The sequence below is a fragment of the Anopheles arabiensis genome, chromosome 2, assembly GCF_016920715.1.
Source record: "Anopheles arabiensis isolate DONGOLA chromosome 2, AaraD3, whole genome shotgun sequence".
NCBI lineage: Eukaryota > Metazoa > Arthropoda > Insecta > Diptera > Culicidae > Anopheles > Anopheles arabiensis.
In genome coordinates, this window is record NC_053517.1 from 90,235,568 (window position 1) to 90,252,618 (window position 17,051).

The window sequence follows — 17,051 nt, forward strand, 5'->3', positions numbered from 1 at the left end:
GCACGCAGTAAAATTGATTCATTTCCCAACAGTTTGCCAACACACCTCCAACTGTTCGCTCCAAACAGGTTGAAGGGTCCCCGAAATGCGGATGCACTTCCGGTGGGGAAAGAAGGGACACAAAATCAATGCGCATCCATCGTGATGAATTGATGAATATTGCGACCGGTTGCAACTATCTTTCGAAAGCCAGACCACGCCAGCCTTTAACCAGCGCAAACGGCGCAACAAACTGCCCGGCATAATCGTAGCATCCAAATAAGCGTCGCCCGGGCCCACACCGACCGAAGTTCGCTACCGTACTCAATCAGCGACTCAATCGCACATGTTAATGCTGACAATAATTTTCCAAATGAAATCAATTAACACTAATTTTAATTAATTTTATCATATTTCATCGTAATTATTTATGCTCACGGGGCCTGTGCACGGTGTGATGTTCTCGTTTCACGGTTCCTTTGGTTCACGCTGCAGGTTCACGGGTCCCGGTGGCGCTGGTTGAAAAGGGGTTTGGGTATTAATTTTAGTGTTCCCCGCATTCGTCAGACTGGCCGCGTTCTTCCGCGGACAGGGGAAATTGCTTCCATATGCTTTTGTGGCACATTTTTGTGCCTATGCAATCGGTTATCCGCTCGCCCACACGCTGCCGACGAGCATTGCTTTATTTTTCTGGTTTATTACTATTCCACACACACACACACACACAAAAACATTAAAAAACTGCGCACATACACACACACAAAGTCAGCCATTGTACAGGGTCGTTTAAAAAATGCACTGTACTGTGTTCTTGTTTTTTCGCTACTGTTCAATCTGCCTTTTGTTTGCTATCTATCAGCATTTTATTCGACTGAACGCATCCTGCCTTTCTGCTGCATCCGGCTGCTGCGCGAGAATGTATGCCTGTGGCCACATTTGTGGAAGGGCTGCTTGGGATGCGGAAGGTACGAGCCAAAATGACATTGGATATCGCGGCACTGATTCCCGGGCCAATATTGATAAAGCAATCTGTCAGCTGCAAATAACGCCTAACGCTCATGCTCGATGCGCACGGTCAGCAGTTAAGGTCGGCAGGCCAGCCAGCCAAGCGGGGGAGCTCAATTTCAAGGTTTAATAACTTTATGAACGTAACGCTACAGTTATTTGCTACTTTATCATCGTTTGAAGTGTAGCTTAATGATGGGGAGGTGCTGAAGGTAATTTCATGAGTGCAATAACATAAAATTGACGCTCACTTCACACGGGGAGGCGTTATCACAAGGTTCAAACAAGCAACAAAGGAAAAAAGTAGCTTCGCTCGATGGAATGTGTTTTCATTTTTAAACTTGTAATGTACAGGTTAACAATCAATATTTTGAAAAATAGAAGCAATCACATCAATGAACCATCAAAGCCTAACCGAAGTAAGTGTAATGATAGGACACGTATAATACGAACATACTTTACTATTTGATATTACCGCAATTATGCCAACCAAATCAAAGCTCCCAATAAACGACCCGAAGTTCGGGCTGGGCGTTAAACCTATTTTGTCACGATTCCGATCTAAAATTGCATGCACAAACGGATCAGAGTGTACTTATGCCTTCTTGTACTTACTGATCTGCCGAGTCGATTGGAACTCATTGCACCTACGGTTCGGACTTGATTCTATACCGAGTCTGTGTATAGTCAAGCGTTGCACAAGGTAAAATTTTATAGATCGTTATATCGATAAAATAAATTCCGACCAAGCTTTATGTATCTGAAGAGATACGAAATGGTTAAGAGTTGAAGCCTAGATAGAACCTAGAACCGAATATGTTTTGCAGAACTATTTAGTTGCAGAATTAAAACTTTAGGACGTCTTTAGCTGATCTGAGCCGAAAGATAAAATCCGGGATGATCGTATTCGTCGGAGTCGTTGAAGTCGGCAAAGTCTCCTGAAGTCGTCTGGAGCAGTTCTGAACCATTAGTCGAAACAAGCCATACGAAATCGTCATAAAGCTTCCGTGGAAATGTGGGCAGTAAGTACGGGGTTGTCTGGAGTTGTTCTGAACCACTTGTCCGGAAAACAACTGATCTACAGCCAAAGCCATCGCACTCATTGGAGTCTTCAGAACTGTCTAGAGATGTCCTCATAGTCTTCATACGTGGCTAGTGATTTAAATTAAGTAAGACCACATCAGTCTAGGCAGCTACCATCAAGCGATGAGCCATGTTTTTTTTACATTTCAAACCACATCATAAAACAAAAAAATCAGCTCACCTGCTTATCATCACTTCACTGCTTATCCCTCATCCACAGACAATCTGCAGCTACAATCGATTGGAAGCAATCACGGCACCATCTTTTCGACAGCTTCCCTTTGACAGTGAATTAAACGCCCAGCCTTTCCCCTACATTTACACTTATGCTTTAAATTGCATTTTAATTATCGCAACGATTAAACCCCGCTAGGCCACACACGGGGTCGTAATGCATTGTCTATATGCTTGCCACCAATTTGGAGCTTACGTTGGACCAATTGTCCAATGTTCTCACCGCGGTACAGCGGCCGATGCTGCGTACATTTGCATTGGCATTCAACATCACCAAACGGGATTTCCTTTTTGTGATTGTTGTGGTAATGTGACTGTGACCATCCGGGTATTTGGGAATGAAACAAACTCACACACTCACAAAAATGATGCGTTTTTTACCCTGTACCAATGCTCACCGATGGCTAGTAGTTGCCCTTTTTTCGGTTGCTGTTGTTCGCTCCGGTTCCATTTTCCCCAACCTTCACGCATCACTTGGGCAGTGACCGCGCAGACGACGCTGCAACACCAGGCTGGAATGCGCATCGACGGCTCTGCTTTTCATTAACACCTGTGACGGCACATGCACGTGGCACAGTATCAACATCATTATTATTATAATTACACAGTGCGATTTTCGGTGTATCTTTAAAATCCCATTCAATTGGTGGGGTTGTGTGTATGTGTGTAAGTAAGTTTGCAAAGTAGAGAGCTTCCCGGTCGGTTGCCATTCCACGCCATTATGCTGTGCCGAATTAATGCAAAAAGACAAACGAAAAGGAATGCACAATATTCTGCCCCCGTTGTACAATTGGTGCGATCGTAAGTGAGTAACAATTTTTGGGTTGCCAGGGAAAATTGGTCAGTTCATGGAGAGGGTGCAACGAAAAGCGGAAGCCGTACGGGGTTCTTTTCGCGTTTGACGGCTCATATCGGGTAACCGGCTTTCATCATTTTGTTTTGCACTTTGTTTAATAATTGGTGTTGTTCGGTATTAATTCTTTTGTGCCTTTCGCTGACTTTACACGAACATAATGAAAATGGAGTTTTAAAACCCGCCAGCATTGTAAATACAAAGTTCATAGCTATGTTTTTATTTCAGCCTTTTAATATATTTAGCATACTTTGTCGGGGCTGATCGTGCGCTTTAAATGTATTTTTAACACTCCTCCATCCGGGAGGACCGTTAGTTTAGTGAATAGAGCAGCTGACTGTTACAAGACACACGATATAACGATTCCCATCCAGAGCCTTCCGCAATCGTTGAAAGGGTCTGTATTGTATTTATGATCATATAATATATCCGATTGCTCTGGTATTTACTTATTTATTATATATAATATATATACCTCTTTGCAGGAGATCAAAATGATGGGTGGGGGAGTGTCTGCTTGCTGAAATGATTTGAACGACAACGTCACGTCACATTCATTCCGGCTGTGGTCGATCTTTTTTACGAATTGTTGGTTATAGCTAAGAGATTCTGTGGGACGGCGCATTTTAATCAAACCAAGAAATGGACAATAAATAGAAAAGAGACGATCGTAACAATTAAATCAATTAAGATTGTGATATAATATACTCTAAAACAAACTCTAAGATTAAGAAAAAAGCAAATGTGCAAGTTACAAAAAAAGAATTGAATTTCAAGAGTTTGACAGCTCTTCGAGGAGTAGAAAATGATTTACTATTTATTAACAAATTTAAGCCTTCTATACATCATCTGTCCTATTTTCGATGTCAATCATATATAATCTGTCACATCTATTGAAGATGTATATGTCACAACCATTACATATGAATCCACATGGAAAGAAGAAACCAAAATTGACCACCGAAATGTATACTATTTACTTACCGTCCTGCTTACTGCAAAAGCATACCCAAACTCACCGTAATCCGATTGGTAACGATCTATTGATTATGTTCCGCTCCTTCAACACCACTGGCTGCGTTAAAATCACTTTCCCTCCGAACAAGTACATCAGGTGGCCTTCCCGCACAAACTATCTCAACAAGGTCTTATCAATCCATTCCATTCCAAGACGATGATGATGATGATGATAACCCGGTAACTGCCGGCGTAATAATACGCACCCAAGCCACACGTATATAATTGCACTCGCCCGGCGGAAAACGAACTTCCAAGACGGTAAACATGGTGTCTTCTTTCGGATTCGATCGCCACTTCAGCCTTCATTCCAGCGGCTCAATTTCCAGCGGAAAACCGAAACAAAACGTCCAACCCCATCACCCAATCGTGGGTTTGTTCATTGCACGTAAAAGATGTGTAACGATGTGATACATTACGTTCACTTTCGGGCATCATTCATTGCAAGCTGCACGTGGTGTGGTGTACAGTTCAAGTTTTTTTTTTGGGCTCAAACTGCTGGAATGAGGAGGTCAAGCAAACCAAACAGAAAAACAAACACACTTCATTATCCGCTTTTTGATGTTTTTTCCCTGTTATTATTTCAATTAAATATTATTGTGGTTGTTATCATGCTCGTTTCTATTGCTATTTGCTGCGTGGATCTACCACTGGCCACCGCAACGCTTCCGGCGATTGTAATCAGCTCTTAAGGTTTGATTTGTTTGAACGCGTCTCGTGCCAAGTACCGTTTCAAACCAAAGCGAACAATTCCGGACACAACTGTTTTTTTGTTTGTTCTGTTTTGTTAACATTTTAAACGGCTACAGTTATCCAAAATCAAATTATTCAGCTTCACTTTTCTTAAGCATGTAACAGGTTCGTGTTATGTTGTGGAAATACTATTCAACTTTTGTTGTTTTTGTCCTTTTAGTTTGTTACGTTCTTCACATTCTACGACAGATTCGTCCAGCAGTTTATGTTATTATTGTCCTTGCTGTTCTGTAACGTTTTTATTTTTTCTTTACATTCCTTGCTCTGGTATGCTTTTGTTATCGAACGCTATTTGTTAAGCTTTACCAAGTAAACTACTTTCGAGCCTTACACCACTGTATTATTGCTATATGGGGGTGCGGGGAAACCTACGCTTGTCCTAAGGACCGTTTTGCAAACATATTTCACTTCCAGTACTGTTCCATCCAAGTTCGACACAGATTACGATCGTAATTTACAGATTTCGTACATTTTTATCAGCATTATTTAATTTCATGTTTAATTTTTCACGTTTTACCATTCATTCCCATTTAGTTTCATGTTTTTATTCGCAGTCCAGTTCAATTTCATCATTTCGTGGAAAAATCAATGAACATTTTTAGTACGAAGTTTTGTCTGGATAAGTGCGTTTTGTAATGTTTCGTGAGGGGCACACAATATTTAAGGTAAGATTATTTTCTTCTTTTACTTCAACCGAACAAATACGAAGCAAATGGGATAGGGCTTAAACATTGAAGCGCATTAAAATTCACTAACGCAATTGACTTTCTTCAACTATGAACGTATCATTATGCTTAAAAACCATCCCATCACCGTATGTTTTAGTTTGTTCGTTTAATTTGTAATCTTAATGTTTGTGTTTTTGTTTCTTTTCATTGTTTTATCGTGACTAGAATTTGTCGCTCAATGTATCGGCTCGGAACGGGATATACCAGCAATTTGTTTGTATTGAGATCTTTCTGTTTACTTGCACACACAAACATACACAATAGAAGCACAACGTGAAAGTAAAAAAAAAAACATAAACCGATGTACAATAACACATCGTCAATCGTCGATTGATTAGGAACGATTAACATTTTATTTTAAAATAAAAGTACAACTCAAGTTAAGGCTTTGTTCCTTCCTCTATCTTATTACGCCTAACTGTATTCTATCTTGTAAATGCTATACAACACAAAAAACTGCTCAATCGTAATCAAATAGACTCTAGATAACGAATCGGATGAAATAAGGCACGAAAAAAATTGAAGGGAAACAACAACAAGTCAAACCCGGGAAATAGCTTACACTGCCTATCAGTACAGTTACATTAAGGACAGCTAATGACTTATGCAATTCAACTAAAGCATAATATGTGTCCAATGTTTGTTCTAGCTAGCTAACTTTTTTTTTCATATTATGACACTATATCCTACGCGCAATAGCCAATTGTTTATTTTTTCTTTTCCGAAAAAGTCTAAGCAATAACTCCGAAATTTCGTAAATTTAATTTCCTTTTTTTGTATTTTAAATATTTTTTGAGATTCCGCTAATCCAACGACGTTCAACATCAGTCATATATATTATACGACGCAGCTAATTCTATATACAGGTGCACCGCGTGGATTTGCTGTTTTCCCTTTGCGTAATTTGCATTGTTTTGGGGCTGTTTTTGTTTTGTTTTGTGTTTGTTCTTTTTGTATTTCATTTTTTTCTTCTTCTTTTTATTTGGCATTATCACAATGTTTTGTGTTGTAAACGACGATCTGTTGTGCCTCAGTGGGTTTTTTTTCCAGCCCAGATGTTAATATAGTTTTCTTTCGGTTTGCGTGTAGATTTATAATTTTGGCAGACTAATTCTACGGTTAGGATTATTGTTGGCTTAAGTTATCGCATTCGCCCAATGTGTGTATTATGTTATCCTTTCTGCCAATTTATATAAGTACAGATTACACCTTTTCGAAATAGGAAGGAAAAGGACTGTGGTTTCAGGGACATTTCTACTGACTTTGTTCACAACTAACCGATTGAATGGTGATTCGAACACACAAACACGCACACTGCCAATTACTTCCTTGTATATCTCGATTTAGTAACGATCAAATGTATTGCTGCATCGCTTAAAATCTCCTTTCCGCAAAATCATGGCACTAAGGAATCGAATTTTGTGAAAGGAGCAAACCCTGATTGGAATACCGGCGCGGTTGTCGATTATACACAACACGAAAACCTCGAATACGATTGATGAAACAGGTATTTTTGTTTTTGGATAGTGCTTACAGGCTAATGCAATAACAACGGGATTAGCGCTTTTTGTGTTGATTGAATAATAACAAACATCAAGTATACACGCATTCCCAACAACACGACTGCAAGAAAATCCGAAGTAGCGACCGGGTTGGGAGCCAGAGTATTTCCGCGAGTCTTATACAGCAGTGCGGTACGGCGACCGTGTGGTATATTTAACTACCCTTTTTTTTTTTTTTTTTGGTTTTCCTCCTCTTATGCGTTCACCTTATATATCCTGCCGCATAAAGAGAGGTGGCGGTTTGTTCGATCTGGTTGTCTGCATTGAACACGGCTCGACCAAACGATCCGGACGGTTTTGCAATGTCTACGATAGACATGGTACGCAACCGCTTGCTGAGCGCACCTGGCATCAGTAGGACAGTGCTGACGGTGAGCGCGATCCAACGGTGAAGTCCTTATACTGCGAGAATACTGATATCTATAGAACAAGATATAAAACAAAACAACAAACCAAAAAGTGATTAAAAAGAATGGCACTGCAATTGATAAACATTAAGCAAATAGATAAGCACTACCGCTGCCTACTTCAGAAGCCCAGCGTAATCGAATGTCATTGTGGTCGTCAAACACTTATCACAAAGTTAGTTATCGATCGAGAGAACCCACAACTCGGCCTTCATCGATGAGCCAATCGTAGATAACGAAACCTATTCACAATCGAACAAAAATCTACCATTCCGTGCCTACGGTAGCTTATCTGGCCCACTTTACGATTTATATCGTGCCTCACTGACCAAGCTTAGGACACACGAAACCTTGCCAAATGAAATCACAGCTTCGCGGCGTCGTTATCGCACCATGCGAATGATGCCGAACGAAATGAAACTATGAAACATGCGAAAGAGAGCCCACCCGCGTCTGTCCTCACAGCTTAGTTTCTTTGCTCTTCGAATGTCATCTCCCCCCCACGCCAGTGGCAATAATTTACATCTAGTGTAAATTGGTCTAATTGACGTAACTACGTCATGCTAACGGGGCCACGAAGCGTTTTTGCCCACCGAAGCGCGAAATGAATATAAGTTTTCGCCGCTCTCCCTCCCCACCGCGGTGCTACACCTACCTTATCCTTCAGCTGCTGGCACAGCTGCAGCGCGACGGTAAACAGCACCAGCACCTCGTTCAGCCACGGTACGGAGCACTCCGCCTGGCACGAGTCGAACTTCATCGTGCCCTGGAAGTTGGTCAGCTGGTACGCGACAAAGATCAGCTTGTGGCTCTGGATGTAGAAGCTGATCGCTAAATCTTCCGGCAGGTTCGGCGACAGCGCCTTCATGTTGCGGCTTTTCATCAGCTCGTCGATCGGCTTCTTGCGGGGCACGACGAGCGAGGTGCGGCCGCGCTGCAACGCCCCGAGAATGTTGCCCAGTATGTGCAGCACCTCGTCGGACGTCTTGAAATGGTACGCACTGTCCACGTTGTCGATGTGGTTGATCGCCTGCTGCAGGTGGTTGGCCGCATCCTGCACCTGCTGTATCTTCCACGGGTAGTCCTGGGTGATGGAGGTGCGCTGGATCTGTTGCTGCTGCCGCTGCACCTTAAAGTTGATGTCCTGGTAGAAGGGACAAAGATAGAATAAACATCATAATGTTAACTAAATATGGTGACACAAGGGTTGGGGTGTGCTGGTACTTACCGCATGCGTTATGCTGTCCCCGGTAAGCGTGACGATACACTTGAGCTGTTCCGGTGCGGCCGTCAGCACAAACTTGTCCTGCTTCTTGCCCTCGTTACCGTACAGCGGGACCGGAAATCGGTGGGCACACTCCACCAGGATAACGTGCAGCTGCTTCAGCACCGAATGGACCTCCTCGTGTAGCACCCACTCGAATTCCACCTGCTGTGACGATTACGAGATACCGGCAGGCGGCGGACAACGAAACGAAACGAAGTTGTTGTTCATTCTTCACATATTACATCGCTTTTCAATTAAACCTAGGCAACACGCGACGTCATCCCGTCGCGTCGGTACGGGGTGCCACCGGTTCCCCCGCGACACTAACACACTGCTCGCTCTCCAAGTGCAAACCCGTGGCTCCAAACCATCCTTACGACGGTAGCGACGAACATTTGACGAGTGCCGGGTGAACAACCTTGGATAAATTTAGCAACAACCGGGTCTAGCCAAACGCCCCAGCTACTTGGTTGGAGTAGGGGGGGGGGGGGGAGGTTTTGCCACTTGGAGATAGTGGTTAGTGTCCGGATCGCGGGTGCTATCATAAATCGATCGTGACGGTGAGCACCGTTCCCTCCCTTCCGTTCCCTATCGTGCTTCAATCGCAGCAATTATGCATAATCACCGGCGCGCGGTAAACGACATGCATTATTGGCATATCATTGACCAACTACCGCCAAGGTGACGCCCCCTTACATCCCACACTAAGCGTCACACATTCACCCGCGCACACACACACACACATGCAAATTCACATGGTCGAAATGCAAACAGGGCGACCGCGCTTGTAAGGGCGCTCTTTGCATACTGATAGTGTGAAACGCTGCCCCCCCCCTCCTCCCTATCCCGTTGCTTGTTTACTTGCTTACCAGATTTAGGGCTTCCTCCTTCTCGCAGTCTGCCATCTTCTGGCCTACTTTTCGCTGTGGCGGCGGTCGTCTATTGTACGGGCCACTGCTGGCGCTCCCTACCGATGCGTAGCTGGTACCGCTCTGCCGCAAACTGCTGGTACGGTCGAACGCCGGACCCGAACGGTTCGGTGCCGCTTCCGGACTGGGCGGTACGAAGATCTGCTCCAGATAGCGCCACCGGGCCTGGGCGGAAGTGGAAGGGCTCGGGCTCGTAGACGGCACACTGCCACCACTGCCGTCGTCGCTGGCGGTCGTGTCGAGCTGGTCCGAGAAGGTTACCTTTACTTTTTTCCCACTCTTTCGGCGGGAGTGTGGCCTGGTGAACCAGTTCGATCCGCTGCTACGCTCACGTATTTGGGGTGAAAAAACAAAACAAAACAGAACGTAAGTAAGATACACGGTTGCGGAATCGATATTTAATGCGGCGGAACATCCGCGGCCTTTTTTGTTGCACATTTACTGCTTGACGTAGCATTAAAACACCTTCATCAATACTGTCCATTCCCGCGTCTGCAGCCCAGGATTTGTACATCCTTTCCCCGCTGATAAGCCAGACAATTGCACCCGCACCAGCAGTGCCACTAAAATGCGACCGGAAACCGATAATGAATGCACAGCAACAGCGGGCTACAACGCACAAGCACTAGCCACGAGCACCAGTCGGAAAGGCCAGAAACTTTAATCGACTCGGAACACGGACTGGCCTTGCCGCGACTCTCCTCTACCGCTTCTTCCCAGCACCGGAGCGTTCAAAATGTATCAAACTATGACTGCCCTCGGTGAAATTCTACTCAGACGATTGCCGCCTTCGGCACAGGTGACCCCACTGCCGATTGAACCTACCGTTTTCCACACTATCACCTTCACACGTAATGATTTTTCCAGCACTCTGTTTTTTGGGGACAAACCTTTGCTCCTATTGCTGCTGCTGCTGCTGCTCAGTAACCTTTACGTTGTGCAAGCACTTTTTCGTAAACAACTCTGCTTTTAACAGTGCCGTCGTAAACAGTCATTCTGGACAGTGTGGCCAGATTAGTTTGGCATATTTCGGTAGGAGCACCAACATTTTATCTGCAGTTTTCAGCAGGTTGAAACTCGAAACTCAGAAAAAGAAGTGTTAAGCGGAGGGGGGACCTAAAGCGCAAAACGAAAGTTCCATCTCACGAGAATATGCATCCGTTATCTATGATATGGATTAAGATATGGATTAGATTTGATTCATAGCGGACACACGAATGACCCAAGTGCCACAAATCCACTAAACGACCACTAAACGCCTTCTAAACGACTCATGCTCTCTACCTAAACGGAATATAGAAAGACTTCGTTTAGCAGACGGCAAACGATTCATGCATTCTAAAAATAGCAAAAAAGCTGATGGTGCTATCTGTTGGTGGGATACCCCAACCAGTAGAGCTTCATCGCTTGGAGGAGAGCTTTCTCATTTCCTCTGTACTGTTGTATGGTTTCGCATTGAAGTTATGCATCGCTACAACTAGAACGGCGATACGATTGTTTAAATACTAAACTCCAACGGAAACCACCAGCACTGAAGAAAGTGAGATTTGAGTAATGGTCGTTGGTGTTGATACCCACGTATCTTACCACACGACCATTCATATAGATTTTTGCTCAGAAAGTTAGAAAGCTATATAGGTCATGATTAGATGAAACTTGTCGAAACACATTGCAAGAAAAGGATAGCAATATAATGATGAGTTGTAATACGCCATCTATTGATCAAACCAATGAAGCTGTGGAGCTTTCATTTTTTTTCTATGGATATTCAATTTTCCAGTCGTTTAAGCTTAATCTGTGGCGCTTGGGGAGGCCTTGCTGAAGTGTCGATTTGAAAATTGTACTATCAATTCTAAGCCAAAGAAGGCTAAAGATGCACATTTTCTTCTCAGTGGTGGCAAGTTCTTTTTCTCGCGGCTCCACGCGGCCACTTAGGGCCGCTGCAGTGCTCCATCGGATACGATTTTATAACATGTGCTGTTATTATATTTTCGCTGGATTATTTAGTGTAATATCCTGGAGATTTGACCCCTGATAAGACCATAGTGCCCAATATGCCGGATCGGAATATGACCATCACCGTGACAACTGTGCGATAATCTGAATGTCAAAATAAAGATCATTCGTTTACGGATCGTTGTACTGACAACACCTTCAGCCTTCTGTTTATTCTTCTACTTTGCGATTTTGTGCCTTTGTTATAACTTGAACGTTTAATTCAAATTGATAAAATTCGAGGTTTTACATTAGATTGATTAGATTATTTGGCTGAGTATTAAAGTTCAATGATTTAAAAAAAATGAAATATCTCCTTTAAACCCTATGTATAACGGCATTTCTGGTCACTCTGCCCACAGGCGAGCTTTTGGCGGCCACCCTTCAAAGCCCTCGCTCGAAACGTCAATTCCTGCGGGCCAGTGTGGTCAGATTATTTTGGCAGATTTCGGTAGAAGCACCAACAATTCTGTATCTGTAGTTTTCGGTAGGAATTTCAATTTGTATCGGTGGTTTTGGGCAAGGTGGAATATAGAGGAGGTGTCTTCTTCCCAAGTGCCACAAATTCACTAAACGACCACTAAACGGGTTCTAAACGACTCAAGCTTTTAACCTAAACGGAATATAGAAAGATTTCGTTTAGCAGACGGCAAACGACTCATACGTTCTAAAAATAGCAAAAAGCTGGTGGAGCCATCTATTGGTGGGATACCCAACCAGTGGAGCTTCCTCACATTTGGCCCATACATTTTTAATTCAACTCAACATCGTACACTGAACTGTTTTACGTACACAAAGGGCTAGAAAAGCAGCCAGAACCGTTTTGCAGCCGTGAAGCTGCTCAAGCGCTGCTTAAAAGATCATCCATGGTGTTTGGTGCAGTTCAACAACTGCAAATGCCACATTTTAGCAGCAATAATTAGCGTGACATAGTTAACTACTGTGAGGTACGTCGACTGGATGCATGTACAGCAATAATGCATCAACGTACATTAAATAGTTTAAAAGCACATTGGAGTACGTTGAACTGGAAGGCCCTAAACTTCACTCACGCTAAAACACCATCAAAAACAAACTGAACATGTGATGAGAAAGATGTATTGTAGAGGAAATATCATTTTCTTCATACAACAAAACTTCCCCTTGCTCAGCTTCGGCCCTATCGTCCATCGATAGGGCGCTGATGTACGTTATCACTCAGGGTATTAAATTGAAGGGTTGCCATAAACCATTTCCCCGCTTCTACCAATCCTTCCCACTACTCTGATAAAATTCTGTTTTTCATCTTCAAAGAATGAAGAGAAGCACCCAATCTTAACTGACCGTAACACATTTGATTACCATTCTACGTCTCGTTCGGCATTAGCACTGATGCATAGAGGAAATATGTTGCAACACCTCGAACCCATGGTTTCACGCGCGACACAATAGCACACAACAGGGAACTCGATATTAGTGAACAATGGCCAACACCACTTCAACGGACAGCGGCACACACTTGGTACTATCACTGCAACTACTTGAGTTCGCGATGAGAGTGAAAGTTACGGGCAGATTCGATGCTGCCCGTTGTCCACCGAGAGCACTAGCACCACGCTCTAAGTGCAACTGACCAGATGGTGCAGCTCCTCCGTAACCAACACCTCAAGATTCTGATTTAGCAATACTTACAATCGCAACATTTGCAGCCAGCTGAGTTGAGTGCCTGGTTGAAGAAGCGTCCTCCAATCAGTCAAGGAATGCTTTCACCTGAATACCGCACACCCGTCCCCTGGTTTAATCTTGTTCAATTTGCAACCTTGTCCTGGTCGTGAAATTCCAATCACCCCAACACGGGAACGCAACACCTCTGGATTGGTCGCGCATCCACACTGCCCGCTGTGGGCCGTTCCGTTTTTGGACCGTTTGGACCGCGTGATCTTGTGCGGCCCGGCTCGTGCGTTTGCTCAAAAATTTGGTTCGATAATTATCAAAATCAACAGCACGATAAACAACGCCACACGGGGAGCAGGGGTGTAGTATGTGTGTCTCCGCCGACCTTCAGTGTTGATAACCGGCGCTGGTTCGATTCTTCGTGTATACACAACACACAAGACACTCGTCTATTTGGCCGCAAGTGTACACAATTTCGACCATTCGAATGCGACAATTGATTTGAACTACAGTGTCACCGTGGAAAGCGCGCACTACTCAGGTCCACAGAGCCCCACAAGAACGCGTAGTGTATGTGCGCGTCTCTCGGACCGGTTCCACTGATTGACTAGTGTGTGATTTTGTTATTTCCATTCGGCCCACCACCGCCGAATCAGTTCACCCCGTACCCCGGCCCCATATCTTTGATAACAGCTTGTAAGACAGCGCAACACGACCGGGAACGTCTTCCCCCAGTGTTTAGAGCTTACCGGCATCTTTATCATCAGCTGGTTGTAGGCTCAGTCGCGACTATCTTCCCCGTGTGTGTATTTTTTCTCTTTTGTATTTTCTTGATAAGCCACCACATAAACGAACTCTCTATCTGGGCGCCTTTTTACACTGTTTTCTTCTCAACTTTATTGAATGTGTGTGTGTGTGTGTCACGAAAACTCCAACCCGGTAGCCCATGTGATGCAGAGTGAACGCCACGCTAATGACCTTCATCGGCGGTGACTCGCGGAAACTGCATCAAAGGGGGCGCCCCCTTCCGGTGGCAGTTTGATGCATGACGAATCCCACAGTTTCGCTACGTTCATCAACGCCAGTTTGATTTAAGGTGATTTTTGTAAGACGTTCGCCGCTGGGCGGGATTTCAAAATTATAGCTTTTGTTGCAAATTCCCACAACAACGGCACTGTGACGTATGAATTGTGTAACTTGTGATCCACAACACAACATTAAACCAATGAAAGTAAGTTATCTGGTATGGTTTAAAGAAGCCATAACTCAGATGATACACACCAAAGCAAATCAATTGCCTCAATCAGCAACGGTGACCTTTGTGCGGGGAATCAGCCAAACCTTGACCTGCATCAGATGAACGATGAAATGGAACACATAGTAAACATCACACGATCACCCCATGTTACCATATGTTTACTGCTGAGAGTTACGTTGTCAGTGGTTGTAAGGAGGCACGTATTTTTATTTAAACTCAAAATTAGAATTCAACTTAGTGACGATTTTGGTACAGCATTAAAGATGAAAAATTCAAAGATTTTGTAAGGAAGAGTTGAAAAAGATGCTGATTTTCTATTGAATCTATAGGATGAGGCTCTATCAAGCTCTCATTTTCACTTTGGCGATCGCTCGCTGACACGTGCAGCACACCAACTACTAGGCGTCTCCAGTGGATTTTTTGTGCGTTCACTGTGATGATCATGATCAGCTATGCGAATGAGGCCAATCGGCTCAAAGTCTCTATAAAACAAAACAGAAAAAAGTTCAACTAATATGTCTTGCTAACCGGGTATCAAGAGTGATGAATGAGTAAAAGGGGAAAAATGCTGAGAAAGTATGAGTTTCATGGAAGAGTCCGAGACATTCAGGTTGGCTAAGGTGCACACCGAACGAGTGATCATTGAATGATACCATAGTTTAAATATAATAATTACGTGCGCAGCACATTACACATTGACGGTCGTGCGGTTAAGTGCGTGGAACTCTGTTCTTCGTACCCCGTACGGCCTTGATGTATCCTCATACCGACCAAGAGGGCTCCTTTTCTCTGTAACTTCTTCTTTTAATAAAAATAATCTGTTGATTATTTTTTATGTATATGCAAGAAGATTACATATATTTATTTATATATTTATATATATGTATATTTATATATATGCACTAAATTACACAGAAATACCTACCTAGTGGAGGAGGTGACATGTAATTTCACACAACGTGTTTGCATGAAGAATTGACTGTTTTGGCTGGTTGTAGCAAAATAACTATAAGAGATATTTTCTTTCCATGAACCGGGCTTTTTGCGATGCTCTGATTGGTGTCTAATATTGCCAAGATGTTGTAGATGCCGGAACAGGCTCAGACGACGTCTACATACTGCCGCAGGGAGTCCGCGTGTTCGACGCTGCGGGGTGCCGTTCTTTAGCCATCACGGTTTGTGTTCGTCTGATAGAGGTGTCAAATTTTCTCTGCTGGCTTTTATATGGGATACTTTTAACGAAAGTGTGACTAACGTTTCGTTAGTGCTGGTCAAGATAAACCGATGCAAAATCGAGCATTTTTGTTCATCCCTCTACTCACCTTTCGCAATGGGGACACAGCGCACAGCAGCTTCGTTTCGGACCGGTACAACACAACTGAACACCGTTTCTTTTTTATAACATACTATTTTTTCGTATTAATAGTTCTTTTGTCTTCTCTCCATTCTATTTCCAGCGCATGGTGTTGTTGTTCTTCTTTTACTATAGCTTAAACATTTGCTTCTTCCCAGTCCCCCTATTTCACGCGAACCACATACACACCCCCAACACCCCCCCTTTCGTGTATTGATTTTCGCTGGCTACTGCTGCCCTTCTGCTTACATTACTACTCTACACACACCACATATACTGACTCTGCTTCTTACCTTTCCCATTTTGCTGCTCCCTTGCTTTCGCTTTATTCTACTTTCCTTTTTCCATTTCCCTTTTCTGTTTTTTTTTCTTTTCCTTTCTTGGCCTTGTTTTTGTTTTTCTGCACACACACACACACCACCATACCATACCACACACACAACTTCCATTTATCATGAACAGAAGAAGGGTTTTTCTTGAACAAACTGCACACGCTCAGAAGGATTTTACCTGACCCTGACCGCCCTTCTTCATCGTGAGTCTATTGTTTCACTCAACCACTGCGCCAGAACAGTGTATCTTTTCATTTATTTGCCATGTACCATGAGTTATTTTGCTTTTGCTTTGTGTTAAACTAGTTAGTTTTGCTATAGTTTTCTGCAGCGTGTGTGTTATTATTATCATAACAGTTTTCTATTGGTTTTCCGTTCGTTTGCTGCTCTCGTGTTGCTTATTTTTTGTTTTACCTTAGCTTCTCAGGATGGTCTCTATTAGAGCATACAGCGTTTCTGTTCGCTATATCTTCGTGGCATTCCTTTTTTTCCTTTGATTTCACGTTCACATGCCCTGTGCCTCCAAAGCCATCAGTTTAGCAGCTTCGGTTGTTTGTTTTTCTTTTCTTCTTAATTTTTTCCCTCTAATCGTGTTGTTGTGTATAATTGTGTATATATATAGAATATACTGCGCTTTTGCTT

General features: G+C 43.4%; 1 protein-coding gene across 2 annotated transcripts; it reads right to left on the reverse strand.

Annotated features, from left to right (window-relative positions):
* Positions 1-4,728: 4,728 nt before the first annotated feature.
* On the reverse strand, positions 4,729-14,041 carry LOC120894200 (protein rogdi). Of its 2 annotated transcripts, none has more exons than XM_040296648.1 (5): positions 13,484-14,041; positions 9,758-10,139; positions 8,850-9,053; positions 8,277-8,765; positions 4,729-7,634 (listed from the first exon to the last, which is right to left on the reverse strand). In XM_040296648.1, the coding sequence occupies exons 1-5, from the start codon at positions 13,492-13,494 to the stop codon at positions 7,566-7,568; spliced, it is 1,155 nt and encodes a 384-aa protein (XP_040152582.1). In that variant the 5' UTR covers positions 13,495-14,041; the 3' UTR covers positions 4,729-7,565. The 2 variants fall into 2 exon arrangements, with proteins under 2 accessions (XP_040152582.1, XP_040152581.1); XM_040296647.1 differs by lacking the exon at positions 13,484-14,041 and adding an exon at positions 13,154-13,373.
* Positions 14,042-17,051: the final 3,010 nt, after the last annotated feature.

What these genes read in the sequence shown, in the direction of transcription:
- LOC120894200 (XM_040296647.1), bottom strand. Translation starts at nt 13,221, where the DNA reads ATGGGTTCGAGGTGTTGCAACATATTTCCTCTATGCATCAGTGCTAAT. An exon ending in AGGAGGAAGCCCTAAATCTG is followed by an intron (nt 9,054 to 9,757) that starts GTAAGCAAGTAA and finishes TAATCGTCACAG; the next exon opens with CAGGTGGAATTCGAGTGGGT. An exon ending in GCCAGCAGCTGAAGGATAAG is followed by an intron (nt 7,635 to 8,276) that starts GTAGGTGTAGCA and finishes CTTGTTCTATAG; the next exon opens with ATATCAGTATTCTCGCAGTA.